We start from the raw sequence: 18,529 nt of genomic DNA, 5'->3' as shown, positions 1-18,529 counted from the left end.
CTGCTGCTGTGGGCCTAGCTTTTCTGGGCACCACAGGTGAAAGAGCTTTCAGAGGGTGAAGTAAAGGCATTTTCAAGACTAAAAGAAAATGAGCTTCCTTTCTCAAGCTTTTCGTGCTGAAGGACAAGTGGGCTTTATTCACATGTAAAATATGCTAGAAGAAGCATCAGCCTTAAGGGAGACAGAGTCAGCAAGGATCTGTTCTGAGCAGCTTGCCCTGTGACAAAGAAGAAGGATTTGAGGAGAAAGAGAATGGAGAAAGTGGGTTTCCTGATGACCTCTGTTTGCAGGGCAGCCTCTTGGTCAGGAAGGCTGATGTTCTGGGATTAGGGGTGTGGAGTGTGGATCTACCAAAGGTGAAGATTCCTTGCTTCAGGGAGCTCCCAGCTTGGCTGGGGAGACCCAGGCCCTACCTTCTGGGAGGAGTGCGCGCACACACACACACACACACACAGTGTACAGAAGCTACACTCCAAGGAACCCACAAGCCAGTGCAGAGTCAGCCACTGGATTGAGCACTGACGTGGTTATCCTGGCAGGTTTGGAGTGCTCAGAGCTGGGTGGGGTCATCTTTAGGGGAAGGTGATTTTTGTGCAAGGTTTTGAATGCAGGGGGAGGGTTGGAGAAGAAGAGAAAGAATGTTTCAGGTGCAGTAAGTGTGACCTATTTGAAAGCTTGGAGGTGGAAGAGGATGAGTCATCCCTGCAAAGGCATGCCTGTCCCTACTGGAGAGAGATTTCCACTCATCCTAAAGAGCGAGCCGCCTCCATTTTCAAAGGTTTTGTAGGTGAGAGAGCTTGAGTTGCACCAATGACACATGAGAGAATCAGCCCGTCGTTGTCTAAGGCACCAAAGGGAAGCAGTGTGCCAGGACACTGGTGACCCGAGCGGTAGATTTTCTGAGATGGTTTTACACCCTAAAACAGGGACGTAAAATCAGACAAGCTACGTGGACAGAGCAGGTTGTGTTGCTTGTATACCTGAGAAAATGGTAGATGCTGAGGCACTTGCTCCTTGACCCTGGGGTTCTGTGGGTGGGCAGATGCTTCCTGAGGATGACACGCAGGTTGGGCACACTGTCAGTGTCACCGAGAAGCCACCACATCCCTGCTCATGGTGCGCCCATCTGGGGAGAAGAGGGGGAAAGCAGATGCTTATCTGGAGGGTAGGAGTGATTCTGTGGGGTGAGCTGGGAACTAGCCCCTCCCCCATTCCCCAGGAACTAAGATTCCTCCTCAAGGAGGTGGCCTTGGGTATTTGAGAGCTACAGCAGCCCTCCTCTCTTCCTGGTTTACCCCACTCACCAGGAACCTCTTTGAGTGGGAGGAGAGCCTGACCCCATTCTGAGCCTCTAAGCACCAGGCATCAGAGCACGTTCACCACAAGGGTTGGGCAAGAGAGAAGAGGTCATTGACACAAAGAGCCAGTTCAGGCCAGTCAGGCCCGGACCCAGCTGTGGCAGTGCCCTGAGCTCAAGGTCCCAAGGAAAGAAGAGACATGGTTCGCACTTCAGAGAGCATCCGAAGTACATGGTGGTGGAGACTGGTATGGGTGTGAGATGGAGATGGGAGTAGGTGTCATTCATCAGGAAAGGCTTCCTAGAAGTGCGTTCTAGAGACATTGGGGACCAAGTGGAAGAGTGAGCTAGCACCATTACATTCATTAGAAGCCCACGCTCTTGCTGTTGAACTTGACTTTTAGGGGGCATTGCTTACCAGCCAGACACCCCAGGGTCAAGAGCACAGAAAATCACTTTTGTTGTGGGAACAGCGCTCCTGCAGACAGAGCACACCTGCCCCCAGTACTCCTTGGTTATCTGGCACACTGCGAGCTGTGATTTCAGGTGTGTGACAACTATGGATTCCTCCCCTCTCTCACCACCTCCGCCCCAAATACTGTCACCTTCTGCCAGATTAGCAGTGTAGGCAGGTGTGATGTTACCCTCATTCTCACCAGAGCCAAGCAGACCCCAACTACAGAAAGGTCTTAGGAGACACCTTCAGGAACTGCCTGGAAGGGCCTGCAGGCCTTGGCCCAACCACAAGTGAGTGACAGTCACACCTGCCTTTACCAGCATTCACAATGGACACAGGGACTGGCTTTGGGAACTGTAGGGCATTCTGGCCTCTCCCTCCATGTGTCTGTGTGTCCACTGCCACCTCCATGGCAGCGAGGCCTCTACCTTCACACAGAGAGGAGTGTATGAGAGGGAGGCAGGCAGGTGCAGGGTGTGGTGGGAGAAGATCGTTCATCTGATGACCCAGGAGGACAGCAGTGTTATGCTGACAGGTTCTCTCCCAGAAGACGGGCAAGGAGGCCCTAGTGCAAGACCCCTGGGGCTCCTTCTCATAGCAGGAGGCCTCCTCAGTGCTCCATAGAGTTCTGTCTGTCACCACCCCAAATTTTCCATCCAGAAGCAGCTGGCTGACCCACACCTGACCTTTAGTGAGAAATACCTGCTCACAGGGCCGGAGCCAAGTGAACTCTATCGTATCAAACCTTGGAAGAATGATTGAAGCGGGCTGGGTGGAAGGAAGGCAGACAAGACCTGGCAGTTGGCCACCTAGGGTCCTGACTGTGAGTGTGCCTGGCTGCAGCTCCCTTCCCTGGGAGCACCAGTCCTGAGTGACTGAGCCCACGAGATTACCTCCAGCCTCTTCCTGATAAGGACAGTCTTGCCAGAGGAGCAGTTGCTGGGGAAAGGTGGAGGAAGAGCTGTGTGCACTCCACCAGAGCTTGGAGGAAGCCAGAGGTTCAATGCGCCACACGGCAGAGTCCCAGGATGTCACTCAAAGGCGGATGGGCCTTCTGGAGTCAGGGCTGGGCCTGGGGTATAGGGGAGGCCTCTCAGAGGACTCTGAGGCAGGTGGCAAATGAGGCGGTAGTGTGGCCTTTGATGTCTGCCCTTCTTCCTCATAAGCTGAGCTGTATCTCTGGAGAGGAGGAGTTGGCTCCTCCGAATGCAGTCAGCCATGTGTCACTGTCATCACACAACCACAGAACACTGGAACTGTACGGGGCCTATGGGATGTAAGAGGCCAACCCTCTCTTTTGACAAAAGAGGACACTGAGGCTCAGAGAGAGCAGATGACTTGCCCAGCACCAGAACCAGGACCAATATCAATACCGCTAGGCCCCAGGGCAAGCTGTGTCTGCCAGAGCTCGAGACCCCTAATGGTCATGATGGAGGGGTCATGGGAATCCGGCAGCACCCTCTGCTGTGGGCTATGGGTGGTTACCTGGCCCTGGACAGGGGAGGTGGCACCGGGTGGGGATCCCTGCCTCATTCCAAAGCTGCCCCGTGGCTATTCCCTCTACTCCCAGCTCAGATATTCCAGCCCTGCTCCCCCAGGCAATGGCTGGGGAGCCTAAGTGGGTGTGGCAGATGGGGAGTAGCTAACTTGGCCAGGTGAGATCACTGCCCAACTCTGTTACCCCTAGACAGGGTTTCTGATGGGGGAATCTGACCATCGCTTTAGAGAAAAGGAGTGCATATCCCTCTTAGGAGGCTCTCACTGGATCCCACTCGCCTTCATCCCCCAAGGCCATCACTTAACAAGAGTGTAGGGCAGGCCACGGAGCCATGGCTTACTCCTCGTAGAGCTCCCAGTATAGTTGAGGGAATGAGACGCAGGGCAGAATGAGACCTGGGCTATCAAGAGCAGGACAGTATGTGTTTAGAGGCAGGAGAGATTGCCTTGTGCAGAGCTGGTCAGAAAGGGCTTCCTGGAGTGGGTGAGGTCTTGAGCTTGGCTTCAAGAGACAAGCAAGATTAGAAGGTAGTGGCCGAGGAGGGAAAGCAGGTTCAGCATGGAGGGAGATGTGAGTAAAGTGGTAAGCCTGTCACCATTGGCCATATTTCAAGGACAGCAGGACAGTGAACAGACCAGCTTGTGCAGAGTCGACGCTGTCCCATAGGGTCTCCTTGCTGGCCAGTGAAAGGGAGAAGATGGGGTGGCCCCACTAGGAGCCCCAAATTCAGTTCTGTTTTCTGTGATGCAAAGCCACTTTGCCACTAATAACTCTAATGACACTCTGTCCTCCTGCGGAGCCTGTCATTTGTGGGTCTCCAAGCACTCCGAAAACATTAATTAATCCTCACTGGACCTTTGAGGTTGATCGCCGCTCCCCCATCACCAACCAGAGTATGTTGGAGGTGAAAGAAGGGGAGGAAGTTTGTCTGGTCACTGGTAGGGGCTGGGCTGAGATTTGAATCCAGAGTCCTCCCCCGAATCAGTCTTTAATCAGCTGTTGCTGCTGGACTGGGAATGTTGGGATCCTGCCTGTCTCCCCCGAGTGGGAATCTTATCCTTGTGGAACATGGAGTGATGATTCCCTGGACTGGAATGGCCATGCTCCAAGGCCCTCCAGACCAAGTCCTGACCTGTAGGTGTTAACCTACCCAAGCAGCAGCAGAGCCACTGGGCTCCCAGGAAGGGGACAGATGAGAGTTTTAGAGCTGTCCTTGCGGGAGTCTGTGGTAGCCCTTCTCTTGGTCTTGGCTGCGGAGGATGTGGAGATAGATGGAGATGACAGTCTCCACCTTGTCCTCCAGGAGCTCAGACCTGGTCTCCTCCATGGGCATAGTGGACCTGGATGCAGAAATGATGCCCTGAGGAAGAGGGGTGGATGAAGATCATGGCCATCCCTGTCCTAATCCCCTTCTTTCTCCTCTAGGTTCCATGTATGATGGCTTGGCTGACAATTACAACTATGGGACCACCAGCAGGAGCAGCTACTACTCCAAGTTCCAGGCAGGGAATGGCTCATGGGGATATCCGGTAAGGAACTGCTTCCATCCTAAAAGACCTGGAGTACTTGTAGGGACGGTTTGGGATTTATAGTGGAGAAAACCTGCACCAGTTGCTAAAAAGAGTGATGTAGGCTTTGGTCCGTGAATTGAGGCTCATAACTCTGACTAGGTCTGTTGACTTGGCCATTGTTTCATAGGTGGTTCTCGTTTGGGCTGACTGGACATTTTTGAATGTCTCAAATGAGAACATTTTGGGAAAAGCATTTTAAAAAGACATTTTAAAAAACGTCCATTTCCTAGTAGGTCTGATTTGATCATGGATTTGGGAAATGTTTGCTTGCATTCTTGAGGTCTATTGATGGACCAGTTTAGACATTTCTAGGAAAATCCTGAAGGGTCATCTCTCTTCATTCTATGCTTATGGTCAAAGATCCAAGAGAACATGTCCACTGCATTGACTCCTGCATATGACGCTGCATGCTAGAGTGGAGCCTGCCTGACAACCCAGACACATTTGGGTTCAGATTTTAACTCTGCTACTCACTGAGCATGTGGCTTTGGGCAAGTTACTTCAAACTTTGGGACTCAGCTTCTTCACATGGAAAGTGGATATAACAAAGTACTTCGAGCGGTTATTTTCAGGATTAAATGAACTAACGTACATGAAAAAAGATTACAATAATTCTTAAGATTATTTGTTAAATTAACATGGATAGAGGTTATTTTAGATCCTGTAATCCTGACTCTGTCTGCTTTCTAAGTGATCTCAATCCACTATACTTCTATCCATTCACTGAACAAATATTTATTAAGACCTAATTCTGTGACAAGCACTGCAGTAGATGCTCAGGATACAACCATACCAGCCAGTGTAGGAATTTTCTGCTGCTCTAAAATCAGGGGTATTGGGCTAGATGGCACCCAAGGTTTCTCCTAGCCTCCAGATTCTATGATTTTCATTTACTTTCGCTAATGCAACATTAGCCTGCATTATTCTTGGGAATTCTTTTGTAAGGCCCTCAAGACATTGTCAGATGGGGAATAAAGGCTGTTTTTCTGTGGGAATCTGGGGCTTTGTCTTGGTGGGGCCTTAGGATTCAGCAGCATTTGCTTTAAGACACAGACACCTCACAGATATCACTCCTGATTGATTGTCAAAGGTCCTGGGTCCTAGGGAGAGGAGAGGGTGGGGAGTTTATGAGTTTGGTGTTCTTTTGTCATGTGCTTGATTCTTCCATTCCTGAGTTCTTTTTGGGGCTAATCTTGGAGCCTATGTCTTTCTTACATATTACAGCTTGAGGATGAAAGGGGACAATTAACTAGGAGCGCTGCGAATTTACTTCCCTCACTTTTTTCCTGATTCTTGATGGCAAATGACACTCTTAGTGCAAAATAAACCCAGCAGACTGAACCCATCAAGCATAGATGTGAATAAAAAGGCTTTGACACAAAGGGTGATGACCAAATTGAGAAAATGGCTTAGGAATGCAGCATAAAGGGATTAGATGAAACCCAAGGAAGGCAGATCACTGCACCAGCAGCCAGAATGGATGATTATGCTGACAGTACAGATGGTACATGTCTTTACTTAAATGACGTTACCCGATCAGAGCTTAGGAGGCTTAGGTTCTAGTCCTACTTCTGCCTCTCTCTGGCTCTATGACTTTAGATAGTTTAATTTTTCTGGACCTCAGTTTTCTCATCCATAAAAAGGGAATGATGATACTCATGTGTCTACTTCACTCACAGGTTGATATCAGATGACATTAACTGTGAAGTATTATCAAATGGGTAATGTAACCATGGAAATGTGTAATCCGGGAAGGTATTTCTAAAAAAAAAAAAAGAAAGAAAGAAAGAAAATCTTCATTTGGCCCACGTTGAACATTTCACTTCTGGTTAATTAACTCAGTCCTCAGTCATCTCACTAGCTTTTAATGCTCCCAAACTGTCCCCACCCCACCCTGTGCCCATTTTCTGACAACCAGTGAAAATCTCTTTCCTTTTCCGCACCCTAAGACCCAACCCTCCTTGCTCCTTCGCTGGCAGGACTGCAGACATGACTCATGGCAGGGTAGCTGCTGAGGCACGTCCCATCTCCTCTCAGTTCAGGAGAGGCTATGGGAAGAGGGAAGAGCTGAGCACACATGAAGATTTGGCAGAGGGAGGAGGCCAAGTAGGGAGGAAGTGGAATAATTGATACTGGAGCCAGACATATAATCAGATGAAACCTGGGCAAAACCAAATGGGGTCCAGACATAGGGAGAAGGAGAGCAGGAGAAAAGGCAATAGAGATCTGCAGCATGAGATAATCCTATGTCTGTGGGATTTTCCCATGGATGGTACAACTGGCACAGGATGATGTTATTCCTCCCCTCTGGTGAAACCAATATGGTGGCAGAAGGCATGGAGGGTGGGGAGGAGGGTGTAGTTTGTCTGTACAAGCATCATCAGCATATTTTCAGGACCTTCTGAGAGCTGATGAAGGATCATTTGCTGCAGATACTTTATATTCACTTGGTCAGCCAACTTGTATTGAGCAATTGCTGAGGCACAGCAGTGAGTGAGGCACGCTACAGAAACACAGTTGAAAAGCATCTGACTTTGCCCTCAATGAACTTGCAGTCAAGTTAGAAGCACAGAGGTCAACAGACAAATAGGATAAAGGCATTAGTTTCTGTACTGGAGCATGACACCAATACTGCCATTGCTCAGAATGTTTCTAGAACCCCTAAAATTTCAGAACTGTCTTCAGCATCATTTCAGGAGCCAGATAAGAAAACCAGTCTCATTTATTTATTGTCATGACCTGGGTTTGACCAGAAACAATACTACTCACTTGGAGCACCTCACTCCTCAGATCTGACTCTAGTTCTAAATATCAAACCATCCTCAAATAGCAAAGCTTTGTCACCTCCTGTACATATCTCATTTAAATATGTAAAGGATCTGTAGGCAATTCCAAAAAGAAGGTTCTAAAAATGTTTAAAAAGCAATGGTCCTACCTTATAGTTTTACCTCATAGTCTGTATCAATAATAGCCTTGTAATTAAAAAATAATAATCATACTATTTTTAATTTATGATTATTCACTTCACAAATGGAATGTAGAGAGGCTTTCTTATAATAAAATAAAACTTGGAACAAAGATAGTGTGACACACAAAAAGCATCTAGGGGCTTAAGGAAAATAAAAGACTGCTCAAAAGAAAGTCATTGGCCCAGTCCATGTCCTGCTCTCTGCTGGCCACGCCAGCCTCCTCCTCCTTCAGGCAGAAGGATCTGCTGAAGGACAACGTTGGAACCTCAGAGTCCCACAGACCTCAGGGAGAGGAAGCAGATGGTGAGATGGAGCAAAAGATGGGGCAGGTTTTAGCCTTGCTGCCTGATTTCCCAGCTGCATACTCAGTTATGCTGTTCTGATTCTCAGCACCAGACCTGTGAAATATTAGAGCCCAACACTGTTTGCATTTTTCAGTTGAGGAAATGCAGGCCCAGAGAGGAGAAATTACTCCTTGAAGGCAACACAGCTGGTTACTGGCACAGCAGACTAGATCTCTGACCTCCTAACTCCTAACCTAGTGGAGTTTGTTTTCATTACCCCAGACATTTGCACTTCTTATGACTGCCATTCTGCGGGTTTCCACAATCTCAATATTTGAACATTACAACTAAACACTAAATGCTAAAATTTAGGGATCTGCAAGACACTCATGAGTCTGAGTCCCTTCATTTCCTCCCTTCCCATCCCCTCCAGCCAGGCCTACTCTCCCCATGGGGAGTCAGCCTAGCTCAAAAGAGGCAGGAGAGAGGCTCTGTTTTTCCCTTGCTAGACTTAAGCTGGGTTCACTTGGCTATAAGCATTAATGGGTTTCCGGGCCGGGTTACCAGATAAAATACAACCAAATACAATAATTGGGACATGCCTTAACTTAGAAATTATTTGTTGTCTATGTAAAATTCAAATATAACTACGTGCCCTGTCTATCTATTTGTTAAATCTGGCAACCCTCCATCACGATGTCTCCCCACTCATTCCTGTAATAGAAACAACACTCCTTTACGTGCTCCTCTCCTAGGCTGGGGACCCAGCAGCAGCAGAATTACTTTAGGCTGCAGCATTTCTGGTGGGAAAAGGAGGATTTTTGTCCCATCTTAGTTGTCCTTGTAATATGTCCCTTGAATATCTTCCTCTGGGTCAGCAAAGACCAGGATGCAAGGAATAGAGAGCTGGAGCCATGGAAAGGTACAGCCCTTCTACTCCAAAGCTGAAAATAGACCTTGATCACATGGGTTTGTCCTCAATGAAGCTGAGGCGTGTGGACAATTTTGATTTCCAGGGAATGGTTCTGGATTAAGATGACAATCCTTTTGTCTATCATCTTCAGCTCCAAAGGGTTTACTTATTTTCAAATCAAGAAGTGTACCCTGAGCATTCAGTTCTTCTGGGAGTCCTACCAAGTAAAAAGTTCTTAGGTAGTGGATTGCACTGTACCACCCTGCTCAGGATCTAATCAGTAGAGAGGAAAACCATTCAGGCATCACCAGCGGGAGGTCTGGAACAGGGTGACCACGGTGACTGCCACATTGAATCACTCAGTTAAATCCAGCCTGGCATGCCTGAAAGTGAGAATTCCCAGAATATAACAAGGGAGAATTCTGCCTTTGTCTTGGCATTGTCCTATTCATTGACCCCATTTCTCCACTTTAACCCAGGACTTACCAGCAAATCTTTCTCCCAGCTTCTTCTCAGTTGTACTTGCCTAACTGATATGTCTGTGTTTGACGATCCCATTGTGACAGAATCTTGTGGACAATGTACTAGGGACCCTTACCCTAAGGAGAACTGATCTTGGCCACCCTAGACCTGAAGAAATGTGGATGAAGCCTCTGTTACAGATGGGAGGACTGGGGTTGCATCACACTCCAGTAGGGGATGGGGAAGCCAAGCACAGTGCTCCCCAGGTTGGTGGTTCACCCTCAGTCACAGCCATGCTAATCCAGTGTCCACAAGGGCAGAGCCATGGGCCAGGTACTGCAGAGGGGCTGCCAGGGAGAAACACGGCAGGACTCCTACCCTAGCAGCAGCAGAAACAGACTGTCCTTACCAATCCACAGGCAACAGAGGCCATGCCTAGAGACAGCCTAGTGTGGAGGAGCACCTGACCCTGGACTTTGGCCAGGAACTTCACTAGCTGTGTGACTCTTAGTGAAGTCTGCTCCTTAACTAGCTGTGTGACTCTAGTCAAGTTCTTAATCTAGCTGAACCCCAGCTTGCTTATCTCGGAAATGGGTGAAAATTCCTATCTCAAAGAGCAGTATGAGGTTTAGGGATGTGATGTACCACATCAGCAGTGGGAGGCATGGATTCCAGTCTCAGCTGGGCTGCTACAAACTGAGGGATCTGGAGTGGCCTTCACCTCTCTAGACCTTGGCTTTCTCAACTATGGAGCAAGGCAATTGGACTAAATCATAGCCAAGGACTCACTTAGGGATGCATGTGGCTTGAGAGCTGACTCTGAGTAGCTACCGGGCCCCATAGCTAAAGCCTGTGTGGTGGTCCCTCCAGGGTCAGAGGCAGTGTTAATTCCTCCAGCCCAGATTTTTGCTTCAAGCCTACAGATGCATAAAAGCTTCTTAATTTCCTCCTTGCTTTCATCTGAGCATTCCAGGCACCAGGAATACAGCAGTTAATTAGCCCTTGCAACAGGATGGAGAGATGGTAGGACTTCATTTACTTTAGCTTCACAGACAGGGAAACTGAGGCACAACAAGTACCTCTGCTGAGTAACTACCCTGACTTAGACCCAACTCCCTCTTTCCAAACCATGCGTCTCAGCTCCAAATGCCGCTTTCCAGGTGTGTGAGCTGGGTTCCCTCGGCAGTGCCTGCCGGCCCTCTCGTCTTTTCTTGAAAAGTTCAGGTGAGGGACTGAGAGTAGACCACAGCCTCCTACTCCCAGGCAGGTACGGATCCTGCTCCAAGAGGGAGCAATTGATGTGTTTGCCAACTCAGTGTCCCCGCTGCCAGCTTGTGACTCACCCCCACCCAGCCCTGGGAGATAGGAGGGTCCTAGAAGGGCCCCAGGCTCTCACCCCAACAAGAAGAGGCAATGATCCTACTTGCCAAGGGACAGAATGTGCCTCTGAGAGAAAATGGAGGTGAGTGAGCAGGAGCGGGCGGGCTGGCTCTAGGGCCACCTCTCCGTGTGGAAAGAGCACGCCGTGTGCTTTCACAGACACACTGCTGCCACTGGGACACTCCTTGTATTAAACTGAAAGAGAAGCCTATGGCAAACGTTGGCGTCTGGGTACTCCTTGGGAGGGGCCCTCCTTTCCAAGCCACAGTCCATCAGAGTGGCTCTGCTTCCCGTAAGAAGCTTCTGTTGCCTTTAGGGTTGGGCTGAGCTCGGGGAGCTTCCTTTCTGGGCTTGCTCTCCCCTCCATGGCAGGTGAGTTGAGGCTCTGCCTCCTGACTGAGGACTGGGCAAGCCAGCGAGGCTCCTTTAGAGTCCAGAGAGAATGTGGAGAAAAGGAAGAAACACTGGTCTGAGGGCTGGTTCCCCGTGACTGTGTCGGGGACTCCTCTTCTGCTGGACCTCAGGCTTATCATCAGCAAGACTAGATGGTGGCTCAGACCACCTCTTTGTAACTCTGATGTCTGGCTTCTGTGTTGCTCTTTTGGGGAGAGAAGTCAGAGAATGGCCCCATGTCAGCAGCATGGGCTTGCAAAGGGAGGAGGACACGGTTCCAGTGAACAAATTCAAGTGGTGTCCTCCAAGGGCAAGCTCCAGGTGCAGGAAGTCGGGATCGGCTCCTAGAGGAGCTGAGCTTTGAACTGAGTGTGAAAGGAGAGAGGGCTGCCCTTAGCAGACAGGATGGAGGGCAGAGCAGGAATGCCCCTAGGTCTGGGCTGCAGTCTGGGAGTAGCTTGCTGACTGTTCACAAAGAATAGGCATCCTCCCAAGGAGGGCAACTGGTTTCACGTTGCCAGCTCCCAAGGTCTCGTAAGCCTCCCAGGCCTTCATCACAACCTCACAACAATGTTCCTAGGGGCTGAGTGAGCATGCTGGCCCCTCCAGCCTCCTGCCCCAGGGAGGAGCACCTGACCCAAGAGAGGGCAGACTCCCAACAGTCACTGTCCTGACAGTGTGGATCCTTGTAGCGGAGTGGAGAGGGCAGGCCAGGGCATTTTGGTCAGGATGTGCAGGGAGACTCGTCACTGCCAAGGGACTCAGTGTGGCAGCTGCTTAGCAAGTGGGGAGCACCAAGCTTTGGCAGCCCAGGATGCAGTCAGCAGTGGGTCCTTCTCAGGATGTCTGCAGGAAGGACCTCCACTCTCCCCAGAGACAACAGAAGCCAGTTCTTCTTCCTTTAGCTTCACTAATCAACAAGTCTTCCTCAATCATTTCCATTCATGTTGTGTGGAGCTCTGAGTTGATGGCTAGGCTGGGAACACTTATGCTTGGATGGGCCTGGGGCTCGATTTCCTCCATTCTGATGAGATATTGTGAGGCAGACAATTCCCTGGCCACAGAGGATGGAATTCTGTCTTCTCCAGAGAAGGAAGCTTCTGGATGAGTTGGCTGTTGCTCTCTCTCCTTCTCCCCTAATATGAAACTTTAGAGAGAAGATTTGAAGAATCAAGGATAATTCTAAACTTTTTTATTTTGCTCCAGCAGAAATTGGTGGAGTTTCATTTTGGGCTTTTTGTTTTGTTTTGTTTTTTTGTTTTTTGGCCCTGACAAAAACTACTCTACTCAACCAACAAGTCTTTAAAGTCCTTACATTATAGTGGAAAACAAATGACAGACAAAACAACAGCGTAAGAAGATATAATTAAAAGCTAAATTTTGCAGCATACACTAACTTAAACCTCTCCAGGCCTCAGTTTCCTCATCTGTCATTGAAGGCGTGGGACCAGGTGACCTCCAAGCCTTGCTTCCCCAGCTTAGGTTCTGAGTCTTGGACATCTGGGGAGGGGGTCTTGGGTTCCGGATGAGCCACAGGTGGTGGCTTTCAAGGCTGTTTCAGCTGTGCTGTGTTCTCAGTCAGCTCTCAAGGGGGAAGTGCTCCAACCCGCAGCACCCAGTTATTTAATAATCCCTTGAATTATTGAAGCATTTTGAACTTGTACAAACTGCTTGTGTTTTCACCTCCTGACTTGATCCTTCAGTCTTTGTGAGCTCAGTAGGTGGACCAGGCTTTGTTATTCTCATTTTCTTTGCAGGGAAATCAAACCACAGAAAAGTGCAGGGGCTTGCCTGTGACCTCACAGATCAATCTGGCAGAACTGAGTCTGGACCCCAGTGGACTTTGAGGGGGGTATGAAGAGCAAGAGGAGGGAGGGACCTAGAAGGGCAGGGGGAGAAGTGGGCCAAGCCCCTCCTGCTGGCCAAGTTTCGAAGCCAGCAAGCAGGGCATGGGATTAAGTCATCAAAATACAGTCCTGGGGGGATCTTCTGGTGCCTTTTTTCTGGTTCGAGAGTTTTCCTTTTGTCACTAGGCTCAGCGAGACAAATGCAGCAGAATTTCCCAAGCGGGTGGAAGAGCCGTCCCTACCCTTTGCAAGGGTGAGGCTCTGCTTTCTCCCCCAGGGCCCTGGCATGTCTCTACGGAGGCCTGCCTGCCCCAGGAGAGCAAACTCAGCTGAAAACAAAATCAGCTCAGGCACGGGGAGGGGACAGGGGATCTGTAGAGACACAGGTGGGGAGAAAAGTAGCTCTAGACCCGGAGCCCCTCCCCTCCCGCCCCCACAGGGCGCCCAAGGGCGAGGCCTGGAAGGGGATGAAGACAGGCTGGGAAGGAGGCTGCTTGTGACTTTAGCAAGGGGTGAATCGCAGACTGCCGAACTGCCTTCCTTCAGAAGAAGCCTTACAGGGCATGCTGTAGTTGGGAAAACTGAGGTTCAGAGAGGTGAGATGACGGCCTGAGGCTGCACAGCTAGGCAGGGGAGAAGACCAGAGCATAGTCTCCTGACTCCTGATTCAGGGCTCCTGGTCACACTGTCACATCACGGTATTTTTGCCACTACGAGCAATCATGTTTCCCAGACCTCTGTCATTTGCGTTCTGCTGTCACAATTTTTGCAAAATCATACCAACTATTATTTACTTAAAGTAATTACTTAAAATTTAAAGAATTACTTATCAGTTCCAGTGTATTTGTTTATTTATTCATGCATTTATTTTAGAGACGGGGTCTCACTATGTTGCCCAGCCTGGTCTTGACTCCTGGGTTCAAGCAATCCTCCCGCCTCAGACTTCCAAGTAGCTGAAACTACAGGCATGTGCCACCATACCCAGCTATTCCAATGTATTTATTTTGAAAGGAAACTTTATATCACTCACCCAAATGACAGAAACCGGTATCTTTTGCCACAAATGAAGACTAACCACAACTTCGGTAATCAATTATAATAAATAGAATAAAAACATAACATTATTTAATTCTAGCTAGGTACTTTTATCTGGCAGAAAAATTTTTGTTTGTTTTTGTTTGTTTGGTTTTGTTTTTGCTTAAAAAGGAAGGTTGGCAAATATTAAAGAAACATATTGAGAGATCGCGCCACTGCACTCCAGCCTGGGTGACACAGTGAGACTCCGTCTCAAAAAAAAAAAAAAAAAAAGAAACATATTGACACCCATCTAGACTTTCTCCTTGTGGTAATCAAAATGGCAAAAAGAAGTCCTTTCTATGAGTTTCAATGTTAGTTATTGCTGTGTCCTTGACTTCCCTGGAGTCACCCCACAGCCACCAGTAGTGCGTGGCCAGCACTTGGGGGAGATTCCAGGTCATATGCTAATGGCTCAGGATAATTTTCCCAAAGCAGGCAAGGTAGGAGAGCTGAGGCCCGAAGAGAAGAGCCATGAAGTAGAGCCTTCTCCCCTCACCAAGGTGACCAGCCCCACGCCTGGCTGAACACTTTTTTAATTGGCATATTTAAGGTGGATGTTTCTGACTGAGCACCTACAGTTCTCTGGACTTACCAGGGCTTGCTGGGTGCTGAGCCCTGTGGAAGAATTGCCTTCTGTGGCCAACCTGGAGAGGGCCCCCAGGAAGTCCCCAAGCTTCTTTCATATCTACCTGGGGTCCTAATCAGCTCTCAGGAGGTCCCACAGTGCTGGGAGCAGAGTTGGGGTGCTCAGGGGTAGCCAGGGACCCTTCCCTCCTTCTTCCTCCTTCCTGACCACACCAGAAGCTCAGCAAGACTGGACGAGTTCCAGAAGATCCAGGACTCAGCTTCAGGTACCAGCTTTAACACAAGTCCCTGTTTTCTCAGCCCCAATTGTGTGTACTCAGTGGTGCGTTTAGAGCAAAGGGTGACTGGAGAGGAACCAAACAGTCACATTCCCATTACTCACTGCACCTTCATTCTCACTGTCCTGGCCAGGACAGAACAGTTGTCATGACCACAAGATCTCCTTGCCACAGGCATGGCATCCCTTGGCACAGATGGTCTTCCAGCCCAGGTCTTTGGGCATTAGAATTGTGACACATGGCTAAGTAACTACACACTTCTTAAATGTCTTCAAGAACCTCCCACAGTTGGCTCAAAGAAGAAGGGCTGGCACCTCCTGTGTCTAGAACCACTGGGGATGGGGTCTTCCAGGAGTCGGGGCCAGCAACTGGCCAGAGATGCTAGAATTTCTGTAGAGGGCCCCTTAGCTACAGAAACTTTTTGCCCTGTAGACTTTGTTTGTGTCACCAGACTCTGGTAGCAGAGTGGCTGGAGGATAATCACTGTAAGAGACACCAAAGACCTGAGTCCTGGCTTAGGGTCTGCCCCATCTTAGCTGTGTGGCCTTGGACCAGCCTAAAGTTTTCTGAGCTTAATATGCTCACAAACAGAACAAAGCTACTGCTCTCTGCCCTGCCACCTCATTGGCCAGGTGGGAGATAATCACAAGGTGATGAACAGGGAAGCCCTTTGCACACTGGGAAGCGCCACACCAGTGATGGTGTTCAGGATATGCTCAAGCAACTTCCAAAGACCTTCCCTACCTGAGTCCACTTTTGGCATGGGATGTGTGTCCCATGTGAGCAAGTGGGGACTGCATATAGAAGTGTGCGTGTCCATGTGTGAGCGTGCATGTGCACATGCTCATCTTCCAAAGGTGAGATCTGTTACCCAAGCACTGAAGGGCCCAGCCAAGTGTCTCTCCCTTCATGTAAAATTCTTGACTAACAGGCCAGGCACAGTGGCTCACACCTGTAATCCCAGCACTCTGGGAGACTGAGGGAGGAGGATAACTTGAGGCCAGAAGTTTGAGACCAGCCTGGGCAACACAGGGAGACCCTGTCTCACAAAAAATTTAAAACTCAGCTGGGCATGGTGGTGTGCACCTGTAGTCCCATCTGCTTGAGAGGCTGAGTTGGGAGGATTGCTTGAGCCCAGGAGGTTGAGGCTGCAGTGAGCCATGGTGGCACCACTCCACTCCAGCCTGGGCTACAGAGCTGGCTCAAACAAGCAAACCAACAAAAACTCTTTGACTAACCAGCAGGAGTGGTTTCTCTCCACTGTTGGGTCTCTAGGGAGCTCTTTTCTGGGCCAGGTAAGCACCTGCCCTTCAGGATGCTGCCACCTCCCAGCCTTTGGCTCTCCTCTTCCCAGGGCTGGAAAGCACCTCCTGGTCCACTGCGTGGGGTGGCTCTGGGGCCAGCCAGCCTCTCCCTCCAAATTCCTAGTATAGGGTGGCGGGCATCTGGCCCAGTGGGATCTTCCTGACCCTCAAGGGTGCTCCTCCGGGGTGCTGGCCCATCATCCAGGACTCCAGGAGACATTTCATATCAGCATGGCCCCCTCAGCTTTCCCTCTTCATGATGAACCGTCACTGGGACAGTTGAACCAGCCTCTGGGTTTGAAAGCCAGAAGCTATGACCTCAGAACACGGGGCTCCTGGAGGGCAGAATGACCATGCCTTCCACTTGTCTGGGGCCATGGAAGGGAGATGGCTGAGGGCCAGGGGTCCTCCACCACTCGGGCTGTGAGAGCTACGTTTGAAGTGGCAAACACCTGCCAGGGATTTCCCTTCTGAAAGGAAACAGACATATCTGTGTATGAAACCTTAGGTCCTTGTTTGCAAACCCATCCTAGCAGTGTTAGGAGCTGAGAAAAAACCTATTTCTCAGGTGTAGAGGGGGAAAGGTAAAAGAGAAGCATTTCGGAAAACTTGCTTTTTCCCACAGTGCAGTAAATAGACAGGGAGCAGGAAGTGGAGACAGAGCTGGTGCAGGAGCCGCCATAGCTGCGTGTTCGTGTTGATGGAGCGCCAGGTGTCGGCTAGGCACTGGGCTGCACAGTGCATGTTACCCGCCCCCCACACCAGGCTTAGGAACTGCCATGGACCTGACCTTTGCAGGCAGGTGTAGAGCCTGGAGCCCAAGAGGCTAAGATGCCTTCTTTATCCCAGAATTGGGGCCTCACTGGAGAAAGCAGCATCTTCCCAAAAGACCCACAAACTACAAAGTTTTATAGGATATTTTCTGCTTAGAAAAGTTGTCCTCAGTTATCCATAGACATTTGTTAATACTGGCGTGATTGAAGTATGCTCACCGTTTCTGCTTTTCAAAGCTTGTAAGGGACTCTGACCATTATTAGCCAGATCTCTGGGGAAGTCTCTACTCTGAGGACAGGCACCAAAACTTTTACATTTTTTTACATTTAAAAACTTCAGGTGGCAACATGTGCCTGCACTAGGCATCAGGTGTTTATGGCTTCTGCTGTGCCTTCTCTCAGTGGACACTTAGCGACTTCAGTTCAGTAGCACTTAGCAAGTGCCTTCTGGAGTTCTCACCTGGGTGGGCACTGCTGGTCTCGGGGTGCTGGCGATGGCATTGTGGGTGCAGCTCCCTCTGCCTTTGAGGACCCACAGTGAGGCACACCCACCACACCTCCTTAAAGGCCAAATGGTATTGTTCTGTGTCCAGACGTCAGGGCTTCTGAGCAGTGGGGCTGCTCTGCCCAAAGCAGCGTGCCAGGAAAAGAAAGGAGGGCCAGCCCAGGGTGGAACCCACTGCTTCTCAGAGAAGGAGCCGTGCCCAGAGGAGTCAGGAGGCAGGGATCAACACTTCCCCTGCTGAAGTCCCATCTGTTGTGACTCAGGCCCCAGTGGTTCCCATGCTGACTCAGACTGCTGAATAAGCAGCCACCCCTACACCTTTGGGAAGATTCTCGACCTCCTGGAGCCCTGTGTGCCCCATTCTCAGCAGCCTTGCTGGGAGATCACCTGCACTCTCCAAACCCCAGAGAGGGTGAGAGCAGAGCCACTAAGCCACATGCGAGGTGCTCCTTGTGACAGGTCAGCTCTACCCAATCCCCCAGTCCTGACTGAAATCCCAGCAAGATGAACAAGGGTCACTACATGCCTAGTACATGAGAGCCCCTTACCTGGGCACTGAGTGGGGAGTGGCAGGTACTAGGCAAGTGGCAAATGGAACCTGTCCTTGAAAGGCATCTAATCAAGGTTCTTTCTCCAGCAAGCCCTCACCAGGCCTGAGAGGCACGAGGACTCCATGAAACTGTGCGTGCACTCCCTTTCATGGAAAGGGCCTTGGGAGATCACGCTGCTGAAGATGGCCCTGTGGGACACTGCTGGGTGTGTGACTCGGCAGGCAGACCAGGGTGTGTCTCACTGGAGAACAGGTTTGGCCGGCCCCACCCTGCTGGCAGAAGCTTGGTTTCAAAATGGGCTAATAGCTGGGGACACAGACACTCTTTTCATCTTGTCCTGCCAGGAACATACCCAGCTCCCAAGGAGTTCGGCAGCTTTTGTCTG

General features: G+C 49.9%; 1 protein-coding gene across 1 annotated transcript in view; it reads left to right on the top strand.

The window, feature by feature from the left end:
- The window catches only part of PKP1 (plakophilin 1), a 49,841-nt gene that overhangs the window by 9,245 nt on the left and 22,067 nt on the right, over positions 1–18,529 (top strand). The window contains exon 2 of the mRNA XM_003893322.4: positions 4,678–4,781. Coding sequence (XP_003893371.2) covers positions 4,678–4,781 — 104 coding nt within the window. The remainder of the gene's footprint in view (positions 1–4,677; positions 4,782–18,529) is intronic.

The sequence above is a fragment of the Papio anubis genome, chromosome 1, assembly GCF_008728515.1.
Source record: "Papio anubis isolate 15944 chromosome 1, Panubis1.0, whole genome shotgun sequence".
NCBI classification, from domain to species: Eukaryota; Metazoa; Chordata; class Mammalia; order Primates; family Cercopithecidae; genus Papio; species Papio anubis.
Note: the sequence above shows the minus strand (reverse complement) of the source record. Positions and strands in the feature narration are given on the sequence as shown.